This window comes from Gymnogyps californianus, chromosome 3, assembly GCF_018139145.2.
Source record: "Gymnogyps californianus isolate 813 chromosome 3, ASM1813914v2, whole genome shotgun sequence".
In the NCBI taxonomy this organism is placed as follows: Eukaryota; Metazoa; Chordata; class Aves; order Accipitriformes; family Cathartidae; genus Gymnogyps; species Gymnogyps californianus.
Window position 1 is genome coordinate 95,740,493 of NC_059473.1, and position 12,368 is coordinate 95,752,860.

Genomic DNA, 12,368 nt, shown 5'->3' on the forward strand with positions numbered 1-12,368 from the left:
AATGATGTAAACAGACTTATGCTTAAAAATGGTGTTAATATTTCAGCTGTGCATACTTGCCACGTACAGTACTGTAAGTTTTTTCTTTTGGATAGAAACACTAAATGAAGAGTCAAAGAAAAAAATAAAAGCTAACCATGATTTGAGCATGTCCATTAGGAAAAGAACTTGAAGAATCTGCATTGATTGGATCCTGGCAATTTCTCAGTCGACATCTGAATGCGTCTTGAACCTGTGAAAACAATATCTTATACTGATTCTTGTGCACCATCATATACTCTACTCCTATTAGAGATTAAATTAAACCGTATGGAACACAATGCATGAATTTTCTTTAGCATACTTAATAAACCAGAAGCAGTAAACATAAATGCTTATTTCTGCCATTTCATACATTTGCTGTATTTTGTGGCTGCTGCAGAGTCTGCAGTCTGTCACACCAAGACCACAGAATTAGATTTGCCTATGGACAGAATTGACTAGTAGTCAGTGATGATCTGGTACTCCAGCCATATCTGTCTTGGGTGATAGTATTTGGCTTCGTCTTCTCATCCAGATTGGTACAGGTCTGATGATAGCAGGATTAATAGATATACTATTAACCATTGCAAAATAAAAGGTATCTTCTGCTTGATGAATGTAAGATTCTTGAAAGACAGTTCTTAACAGTTACTATAATCAGATATATAGTGCTCTCCTAATTATACTTTAAAGAATAAGCCAATTTGAAAGATGTTACTGATTCCAATCATAAGCTCTAACTCCATGTATAGGGAATCTCATGCATCTCTTCTAGGAGTAAAACTCTTCAGACCAGGTAAGTACCTTCAGTGTGAGCACAAGAAGAAAAGTGGACTGTTTGCACAGAGTCCGGTTTCTTGAAACTAAAAAAAAAAAGGAACTTCACAGAAATTACTGTTTATTAATATGATCCATAAAGTAAATTTGAAGACTTGTTCCTAAAACACAAGTGTATTTGAGGAATTATCTTTTCATAGGAAAGGCTTTTTTTTACTTTGATTTTGGGCAGAATGTATGTCTAAAGAAATATTATTGTGCAACACTTATTTAAGAAAGATGCGGTTCAACAGAGAGGCACATTCAAAAGAAAAATGCAGTTCCTGTTTGCTGACAGTAGAATGGAAATATATTTTGCTGCTTTCTCTCACATACCATAGTAGGGACAAGGCAACTTTTGGAAGGGAAAGGAGTATTTTTACCAATACTTTAAAAGTATACAGAGAATATTTCTTTGAATGCAAAACCTAATTTGTTTCACTTCTATATGTATCCTTAGATGCATTCTAATATAGCAATACAATCTAAGTTTTAAAATGTGAATGTTCATTCCAGAAATGCAAGTATCCATATTTACAACCTGATTGCAAGATGTGACTTGGAAAACAGGAACTTAGTTGGGTGACATCCAACCAAAACAAACTAGTATCATTTCTTGTGTGAATATGAAAATACTCTCAATGAAATGCCTACAAAAAATCTACATTCCATTTATTATCTGTAGAAATTACTTGATGTCTTATTCAGAATAATTAAAAGGAAGAAAATTGTATTCTACTCATAGACATTTTGTGAACAGCATAAGAGGATAATTCATTAATTGTTGCTGATGAAAAGGCCTCCCCTTTCAATACATCATATTCTACTGCAAGCTGTTTAAGAGCTTTCACAAAAAGGAAAATGAAATAGAAAAAAATTATTTATTTTTGTAATTAGGAAGCATTGTTTTAAAGTGCTCAACCCTTAAATGAGTAAGAGTGCTCTGCAGTCTTGATAAGTGACTGTTGCAGGTGGACAAAGACTAATATAGAGCAGAAAGAAGAATGAAGTAAGGTGGGAAGGTTTGGATTGATTTCAAAATGTCGAGACTTCCCACATGTGGTAGGGTAACGTAAAGTGTGCTTGACCTGTATCGTGACTCAGATTCTGATTTTAAGCACTACACTTGCTATGGTTTTCCATGTGTTTGACATCATTAATTTAATTTGGCATCTCTCAGTTGTTGCAAATTTAATCCAAGACTTCTTTCACTTTATCAGTGCTGAAGTCAGGTCACACTTCAGACTTTTATGCTCTTGGATAAGCACTGGCACAGTGATTTGTCAAAAAAATAAAATAAAAATCCCTCCCTCCAAAGTATCCCCAGCTGTGCTGAATCTCACCTCAAGCCTCATGACACTTGACCCTAAAGCATTATTACTTCAGAACACACTATGTGACCTCTCACTCTATGCAGTGGCCCTCCTTATTTTTGGGACTCTGTGTTCATGAAGCTTCCCCAGTTCAGATAGCTCCAGAGATCTCAAGAATCTCGTGTCCTAATTTCCCTACCTTCTATATTAAAGTGGTGAATCTTGATGTTAGGATCCTCTTAAATGTGCATATTTCTTACAATGTTTCTGAAGTGCAAGCAGCATATGATTTGAACATGTTAACAGAATGTCAAATGTAGCTGTATTCATCATATCGACATATGTTGCAACTTCTAGGTGTCCTCACACAAGTCAGAAACAAAAAGGTTGAACTTTCTAAATACCAGTTTATTATTCTAAAATGCTTGTTCAAACTTGTTTGAGTATGTAAAGACTGTGCTGTCTTTACATTTTACTTTGAAACATAATTTGTTTCCCCCTACCCCCTTTTAACATCAAGTTACAAGATTTTCTTAGAGCTAGGCAGAGCAGGAGAGACAGATATGATGAACGTGCGGATACCAGGGAAGTGGTTTCCTTAGCAACAGTAACCAACTCCACGCTTTTATAACTTGCCCTCTCCCTACTCACGCACTCTTTTTTTTTTACTCCTGCAATACAGAAATGTGGGCTTGAGACACCAATGATGCATTTAATCCAAATGCTCTCTAGTCAGCAGACCACAGCAAAAGGAGAAAACACATGTGGGTTCCTCCCATCACCAGCATTAGCTGGAGTTACTCAGTGTGATTCAAATTAGCTTTAGATAATCTCTTGTTCAAGCAGGTCAAAAAAACCCCATTTTGCTCTGATGGAGAAGCTTCAGCACTAACCTCTCCTATCATGCTCTGTTCTGTGACACATGCCTCACCATCTTCCAATGCCCAATTAGGTATTTAAACAGCAAGAAGAGGGGAAAAAAAAAAATACTAGGCTCTCTGGACTAAGAAGGCAACATAAAGCAATAATACTTAACTCTTTGCATTTTTCTTTCCTAATTTCCAAATGGTCTATAAGAGGTCTCATGTTTAAGAAGTATTATATTTATCTTAGAAGTCAGGAAATGGAAGTATAGAAAGATCTAATATCTTTCCAAAAGACATTGATGGAGGACAGAAACAGACACAACACATAGTTCTATTCTAGCTGTTTGTCTTACTCGGTGGACCTCCCTGGCTTCCTAATGCAGCCCTTGTCACACAAGATCATTGATACGGCATATTAGAGAAAGTAAAAAAATTTTTCCATCATTTATGTTTATATCAATATAACTAAGAGGAAAAACAGGGGTTTTATATATATAATTGTAAAAGTCTGTGTCTTAATAGACACACACGACAATAAAGGCATAGTAAAGCAGGGCTGTCCTCTTCTTTGTTTGAATTTTATGGTGATATATTCCACCCCATATTTTTTTTCCTGACAGTCAGAATTATTGTTTTGCCTGTGCTGGCATGCTATAAATATTAGATCAATCCTATAGGCTATAACTGAGATAGCTTTGTAGCTGTCATCAAGAGTGACAAATATGTTGGCAGGATTTCCCTGACAAGCACTGGCAGAGCAAAATGCTTTTGCAGACAACAGAAAGTAACAGACTATTTTTTCAGCTGGGGAGGTACCCTGTGCAGTGCAAAGACTGCATTGCGCACTGTGCGTGATGGCCACTATCTTGGCTTGTACTCACCTAAGGGTCTCTGGAGCTAGAAAGCCAGACTGTCTAGAGCCAGATTGAAAAATAACTTGCTGGAGTTATGTCTCTTTCTGTGTAGGAACTTGTTGCAGTAAACAATTATGTCTTTGCTGCTGCAAACTCGTCCATATAAATGCAGACCATACACATTTTTGAAACAAAAATTTTTTCAGTGCATCAGATTTTACTTCTTTGCTGTTCTTGAATAATATTCTATTCATTTTCTTTTCTCATATATAAAAAAATACCTTAATTAGTTCCTCAAGTTTTTTTGCCCAGTTTACAATTTAAATCTGGAGGACTAAAGAAGATTCAATATGTTCTGTCAAACAGAGTTCAAACAGCAATATGCCTAGGCTTGTTTCCACCACCACCACTATCATCATCTTGACTGGAGATAATCTACTGATTAGTGAATAAGTTGTCTCTGTACATTTACTTCTGCCTATGTTGTCATGACTGAAGAAAAAACTCCTTCCCCTTTTTGGTAAGGGACAACCTTATCAAACCTAGGTGCTTTTTGGACCTCATTGGGAAATCTTGTCATGAGGTCATTTTTAAGATACCATGTAGACAGATTGATTAGTTGTTTTATCAAATGCCTTTCTTATAGAATTTCAGTGTTAGGACCAGGAGGTGTAACTGCCAAGACTGGTTTGTGGGAACAACTCCTTTAAGTAGTTAAATTAAGTAATGTTTCTTTGCAGTTAGATGAGATATGTATATGTGATTTGTTAAAAGAGAAGCGAATAAAATAAATGATAACTGGTTGATTGCCTACACACAAACAATTAAGATTCTGAATTCCTGTATAAACATCTTTATAAGCAGGCTTTTTTGCTTATTGCTTGCACTAGAAGCAGTAAGTTAAAAGTGGTTCAAGTCAAGGTACCCTAAGAATTTGAAAACTGAGTTTACTTATAGAAAAGACTAATTCCACCTCTATCACCACAGTCCTACCTATGAGTAGGGTCAGACAAGAATGTTTCCATTAGATGTTCAGCAATATTGAAGCATTCCCTGGGAATGAAGCATTTGCAGCAAATGGCTGTCATTAGAGTAGGGAACCTGTCTTGAATTCAAGGTTTGGGACATTGTGGGAAGATGTCCGTTCAATTTCATCTTAAGTAGTAAAAATATTTTTTTTCCAAATGAACTCCTGCATTACTGCACTGAGGCAGTCTTTAATGTCCGAATTTTTTTTATTTTATACCATGCTATACGTTACTTATAGAATTTCTCATGGATTTTGGTCTGGGTTTTGACGAAGTCAGTGACTGATAACCAGGTATGTGTTGCAACCTCTCTGCATCCTCGCAAAGGACACGAGGAAATGGAATGAAGCTGTGTCAGGGGAAGTTCAGATTGGACATTAGGAAAAAGTTCTTCACTGAGAGGATGGTCGGTCACTGGAACAGGCTCCCCAGGGAAGTGGTCACAGCACCAAGCCTGTCAGAGTTCAAGAAGCATCTGGATGACGCTCTTAGTCATATGGTTTAGTTTTAGGTAGTCCTGCGAGGAGCAGGGAGTTGGACTCAATGATCCTTATAGGTCCCTTCCGACTTCAGATATTCTATGATTCTATGATTCTGTGAAAGGTAATGCTGTTTATACTGCTTTGTTTTTGAAGGTTTCATCTGCAACCTTGAGCTAAAGATATATATTTTAAAATAAAAATGGTTCCTTAGGACAGTAAGTGGGAGGCGGTATGCCCTTTCCAGGCTAATTAATATATCCCAATGGAAATACAAATTTCATAGACAGGAAAATCAGTATGGAACTACCATTCTTTCTACTGAAAATAGTTGCAGTGTGTTACCATTTTAGTAAAAGAGTATGTGAAATGATGGCTTTCAGGTCTACAGAAGAGAATACCCTCTTTCTCAGATGTAAATCATATGGGGAAAGAAAATGCTGTAGCAAATAAGGGGATAGCAAGACAGTTCTACATAAAATTGATTTGTCTGGAATAGAATCTCTTATTCTGTACACATTTTTATCCTGAACAAAAAAAAAAAAAAAAGAAAAGAAAAAAGAAGAAAAAAGAAAAAGTATTAAAGGAGGTAAGCCCCTTCCACTATGAAAGCTCATAAACTAAGAAAAACAAACGTTCATAGCCTCTAACGCTTGAATAAAGTGGGATGGAGTCAGCACAATGGAAGGTGCTAATTTCTGCAAGATATTGATAAGTTTTTTCCTTAAAAATTGAAAACTTAATTCTTTGATATATATGCATACTGTGTAGGATAGTGATATTAAGTTCATGCAAAGTGGTACACTACTGAAAGATTGAAATAAATTATGATGTCACTCATAATTCTTTTTCATGAATATAGTGAGTTTCAATGTTTAAAGGGTGTGAATGGTGGAAAGGGAAACCACTGTGTGAGTGAGATTCCTCACTCAACATTGACAATAAACCTTTCTTGAAACATCTTCCTGGTTTTTTAGTCCTGAAGTGCTTTTGAATAACTCTTGCCAATCACAGGGAAACATGCTAGACAGTGTAATTTGGTTTGTAATTGTAATATGGCTAACGCATAGATATGCCAGTGGACCAGGTTACTGCTCTCCACTCCGGCTCCGCCTGCTCATTTTTGATAGACTGTCCCACTACCACAGGTCTGCCAACAAAGCTGTTGTGTTACTGCTCTCAAACTTATCTCAATAAAAATGTAGGGTTAGTTAGCAGGTTAGATCACAGGTTAGAGAAGCTGTCACCAGAGCCAGATTAAAGAGCACTTGTGTGGTAGCTTTGACATCAGTTTTCAGTAGTGATGAATTCTGTGGTGGGTGGCACTGAGCTGTGAAGGGCAGGCCAGGGTACTAGCTTCTCCTCTCTGTTCTCAAAGCATTCATCTGTCTTCATCCTCACTGTCCCCATAACTTAAGTATGTTACCGTAAGTATGTACCTGAGTTTGTAGAATTGAAAGTGTAGGTCTTCACCAACATAGCACCTCATCTCCTCGTGTCCTCTTTCAGGGACAGTATAAGCAGAAATCATTTTGTGTTTGAATCAGTTTTAGAGATTGTAAAAATCTATAGCTTTTGGCCTTCAGGAAAAGGGCATTCATGTTAGCACTTCCCTATACTCACAATATTGGGAAAGCCTAACACTTAAAAATAAACTGAACTTGGGATTGATTAAAAGCCACCTTTAATTAAGTGGGTATAGTTTTATACTGAAACTGACATTCTGCACCTGGAATTAACTGATCTTCCCCTTCTGTCTTTCACTTGTTCCTCTACATCTCACCGTAAAATACTTTTCTCTTTCTATTAAATATATTTCCACAGAGCAAGCTGTATATAACATTAAAGAGTAGTTGAGAGATTAATAGGAACACAGCCCTTTAGAAAACTGGGAAGCCATTCCTCACCTCCCTTCGGAGAATACAATGGACCATGACAATAACAAAGCCTTGTAATGAATCAAATACTGCAAAAAGTATCTGAAATAATATTGATCTTTTGTCTGTCATGGCCAAAACTGCAGACATCCAAGTCAGGGCTAGAAGTGGCAACACCACACAGGAACTCCAAAGGGATGCCCTATTGAAAAAAAAGAGAAAAGGAGCATTGTACTATTGTAAAAAATGATTAAAAGCTCACTATTAAAATAAAACATATTTAAGGATGGCACTTTATCAAGTTAACTTGAAAATCACAGACAAGAACGTAACAGTGTCGTACTTTATGTTCTAAAGAATATCCTGTATTCAGTTAATAAACACAGTTGCAATTTTTTTTTTTTTGTTAAAAAGTATTTAAACGTGCTCAGCACTCTATACAGTGTTAACAAACACAGTTGTCATCATCAAACTATTGTCTCACATGCACTGCATAAGATTTGTAACAAGAAGATGTAAATGATCAGGACTAACATGGCATTACTGGCGGTGGTGGCTGACAAAGCTGTTGTTGAAACTACTCCACACTTGGCACATTTGAGCGTCAAACCGCTATGAGGCTCACTCATCTGACTGCAAACAAACAGAACACCCACAAAAAGAACAAAATATTGAATTGTCACCAAAAAACGTTGCTACTGAAATTTAGCTTTTAAATATGATGTCATGCAGAAAAAGTAAGTAGACTTATTCAGGATGAATGCTCTATGTTGTTGCAAAACTGTACTTTGTACTTTACATTATTGTTAGCTTTAAATGTTAATGGTATGGGGCTTCATTTCATGCAGACTCTATTTCTTCTATTTAAGCTAAAAAAGGCCCCAAATGTCCAGTGATCAAAACTGCTCAGTACACTGAAGTAAACATAAGCACGTGCTAGGATAGACACACAAAGTGAAATCCCTCTATTCAGACCTGTTAAAAGACTGTTGTATCCAAACTTGCTTGAGAAAGCGCACAGGACACTTAAAGGAGGAGTACAAAGTATGTATAATTACAGAGCATTAATAGGGAAAGAAACCTGCAACATGTATTCAAGCATCAAATCAGTATGGGCGTACTGTATAGTCAGATTTGTACTAGGGATCTGAATGGCCCACTAACATCTGGAGTGCTTTTATTCATGCCATATAAAGGTCTGAATACAGGGCTTGAAATGTATGGAATCTGATGAAATAAATATCAGTTGGTACTAAAAAAAGGGTGACCTGTTTTGCATTTTAATAAAACACAGTACACAAGCATTAAGCTCAAAGCACTTTGTATGGACAATTGTACCTCGGCACCTGTCAGAAGAGTTAAAGGGCAAAACCTGGAATTTAAATTTTCTTTTACATACAGCATGCATTCAACTTCCTGAGTTGACTAAATAAAGACTTGCTATTCCTTCGCTTTCTGCTACCAGAACCAGGAGTAACCATAGCTGACTGAGATACCACAGGAAGAGTGCTTTACCTATTCCCAGCTGGAAAGTCGTCAGTATGGTGAAGATAGGTAACACTTCAGTATTTTCCCAGTTATTTCAACCAACAGAACGCCTTTTTGTTACCAAACCCAGCATTTCCAAGATTTTTAACATACTGCCCAAAACAACATTGAAATCCAGTGGTTTCCATTTTGATAAACCAAATCATGACTTTCCATTTAAAAAGTGCAGTATATTTTCCATAAAAAGGCATTTTTTTCCATAAGAAAACAGTGAGAACCATGACCTTGTATAAGTTGATTGTGGGGTGTGAAAAGAACTCAGTGAATCCACATCAGTTTACACCAATTAAAGATCTACATTAATGAATGAACTAGAAAAATGCCTTGGGTAAGCTTAAACTAAGCTTGGGAAAATACTTTCCGTCTTTGCTTGGCAATACTTCAACGTTATCAGACTAGATTATTCTCTTTACCTCTATAGATCTGTTCTGGATCTTGCAAATAATAATAGAACTTGATGTGTATATAAACCAAATATAATCTTTCTGGTTGGGCATATATGTATGCTACCCCTTATGCCAGGAAAATAATTGAGATCCCTCAAGACAACATATCTTTTTTTTTTCCCACTTGTTGATTCTCCATATGCTTATTCAGGTGGTAAAAAGCACATGGAGTTAGCATATTTTGCCCTGTTCACTGCTTTAATTCCTACATCAATTATTTCTACAGCTGAACTTTTGACTGAACTTTTGACAGGTATAAGTCCAAAGTTTGCCAGAAAGAATGAAGTTGCCTTCCTGAGCATGGCTGGCAAGAGATACTTGAGAAATGAGTGACAATCCCCTTTCTACTGGAGGTCAAATGCTGCACCAATTTCTGTGCCCCAAAGAATGACTCAAGACCCGTAATCTGCCAAGTAGTATCAAGGAATGCTGTTGCCAAGCCACCATCTCATACTATCACAAAAGTTAGGATTGTTTCTCATTAGGGTATCTACATGCTTTCCCAGAATAGCTGGATTGTTTCTGACAGAATAATTTCTAGTTCTTTATCCATTTATTTTAAAATAAAATACCTCTGTACTTAGTTGCACACTGTTAGAAAGCAAGTTATTTGTTTCATCAGGAAAGTATACTATAAGCAAATAGATTTCTATAGCCTACAATCGAGTAGCTGAAAAAAAAACCCAGATGCAGTTAAATCTAAGCTTGGATATCCTTAGAAAACATACAAGGCCAAACTCGTGTCTGCTCCAACTCCTTAAATCACTGGATTAGAGCAGATGTGAATTTGAATTGGTGATTACTAAGTTATTACTACTCTTGAAATAATTTGAGTAGTTGTATAACATTCTAGATTTCATCAGTGTTATGACACAGTTAAGAATGTTGATGGAGTAATGTATACAAAAGTGAGGTCAAGAAATTAATAATTTCTAATGAAAAAGGAGGAAAAGAGAAGAAACAAAATGAAAGCTTTTGGTACATATTTGTCAGAATGATGGTGAAAGAGCTGAAAACCAGAAAGATTTAATTGAATTAATATTAAATGTAAATAACACCAGCTGAAGTATTTGTCATAAATTTGCTCATCTAACCAATGAATTGAACTTATTAGGAATGCTACTGTTAGTGAAATGGTAAAATCATTCAAAGTGAAGCTGTAATAAATTTACCCATAGCAGTAATACACAATAAAATGAAGATATCATTGCTTATCATTGCTAGAAATACAGATATTGGTGGTGTTAACTATAAGCTGGCCCAAAAGACAATACTAGAACATGTAGCTGTAAAAAATGATTACTCAAAGTTTAAATATACTTTCATAAACATTAAGAAGGTGATGATGCACTTGTGAAATATTTTTGCCCAATAAGGAATGAATCTAGGTTTGCTGCTGCAGTACTTCAAATCATTGTCATCCACTGAAAAACAGTTTCTGATACCACCACTGTCATAATCCTTTCTTCTCATGATAACAAACAGAATTTGAATGTAAATGCAAGTAAATAATCAATAACACAGAATTTGCATTTACCCTTTTTCTTTTTTAGCTTGTAAAACATGGTTTTTTACTTTGAAATTCTGTTACACTAATTTAGAACATACATCTATGTAGATATGGATGTAAGAACAAAGGCAAGTTCTTCACATAGTCAGAATGGCAGAATAACATTGACCTCAGCAAGGGATATATTGCTGTAAAATATATTTTGTAATAGTTTACACAAATGAGTAACATTTCCCACCATAGTAATTAAATTTGACAGCTAGAGAAAAATAATTGGTTCCATCAGTACACACAGTTCATAAAATTCTTTTCCTATCATCTGCAACAACTTTACTTGCGCGACAGTCTTGTGAAACCTCCGCTCAGATTTGTTTAATCCTCATTCTTATTAACTTAATACTGTTGTACTTGTGTTTTATTATATTTAGTTTGTTTAGTTGCATTCCCTCAGGGTAATGCAACGGCAGCTTTTGAGATGAATGGAATCTGTTAGACACACTGTTACACTGATATAAAAGTTCAAAGCACAATCAAAAGCATTTTTGGTGAATATCTGTAATTGAAAATTGGTGATACAATTTTAATATACTTTAAAATAACCCAATTGTTGCTTACCCCGCTCTGTGTTTGAGCTTTTTATCTAGGATTCCATCTCTGGAAACAAGTTTATTAAATACCAAAATGCCAATCACCATGTTGACCTGTCAAACAGAAAACAAACGGTTGATCTTTCAGTGCCTGAAAGAAAATATTTTATCCTGTTACTTCAGAAAAAGGCTCTTACAGGCCTGCAAAATGCCTCTTGTTACGTTTCAGAGTATTGCTTCAGAAATTGTGTAACACCGTCCCTGAGCACATCAAAAGGCCGTATTCTCAAATAGATAACACATACGCACACTGCAACAGGCTTATTTTTGAATCTTGAATTATGCCTGATATCAAGTTATATGTGTACATGTCTGCTGGCCAGAAGCTGGAGTAACATAGCTTTAATATTTCCTCAGTTTTAATTGCAACAATATATCCTATTCCAGGAAAATCACTGCATATGAGTTGTGTGCACGGGAAGAGCTAGTCAGAGCACACAATGACCGTAACTGTGTTCCTTTTTAAGCATTTATGGCCCATGTGGGTGTTCCCACTTATGCAGAACCAGCCTGTGGTTTTCCATATCCTCCTGCACATTAGTCACTGTCTATGTCATTCACCAAAATGCCAGTCTTGAGCCTTGTTTGACTGCAGTTTCCTTTTTTTGTGGGCCAGATGAATGCCTGGGGTAAGTCTGTTTAGCTCCATTAAAGCAAATGGTGTTATGATCACATACATGGGCTGAAGATCTAACCTAAAAAAAAATTCAAGTGTTTCAGCAGTCAGACTTTGGCACTCAATGGACATACTAATGGCATTTAATGGACAACTTAATGACTGTTATTATCCATTTGTATTATTGAACTGAACTCTATGAACCTGTCTCTGCATGGCCCTGCAAAGAGGTAATATCAAGTTTTGAATCTATTAAATAAATGTTCCTTTTTTTTCTATTAGAAAAAGGTAACCCTTTTTTCCTTTCAAACAGATTTTTCAAGACCTGTGCCAAAATGCCTAATTGT

General features: G+C 36.0%; 1 protein-coding gene across 1 annotated transcript in view; it reads right to left on the reverse strand.

Moving 5' to 3' along the window:
• ADGRB3 (adhesion G protein-coupled receptor B3) overlaps positions 1 to 12,368 on the reverse strand; it is a 473,802-nt gene that overhangs the window by 25,426 nt on the left and 436,008 nt on the right. The window contains exons 23-26 of the mRNA XM_050893783.1: positions 11,374 to 11,459; positions 7,789 to 7,887; positions 7,285 to 7,456; positions 137 to 232 (exon numbers count right to left, since the gene is read on the reverse strand). Of these exons, the coding sequence (XP_050749740.1) occupies positions 137 to 232; positions 7,285 to 7,456; positions 7,789 to 7,887; positions 11,374 to 11,459 (453 nt within the window). The remainder of the gene's footprint in view (positions 1 to 136; positions 233 to 7,284; positions 7,457 to 7,788; positions 7,888 to 11,373; positions 11,460 to 12,368) is intronic.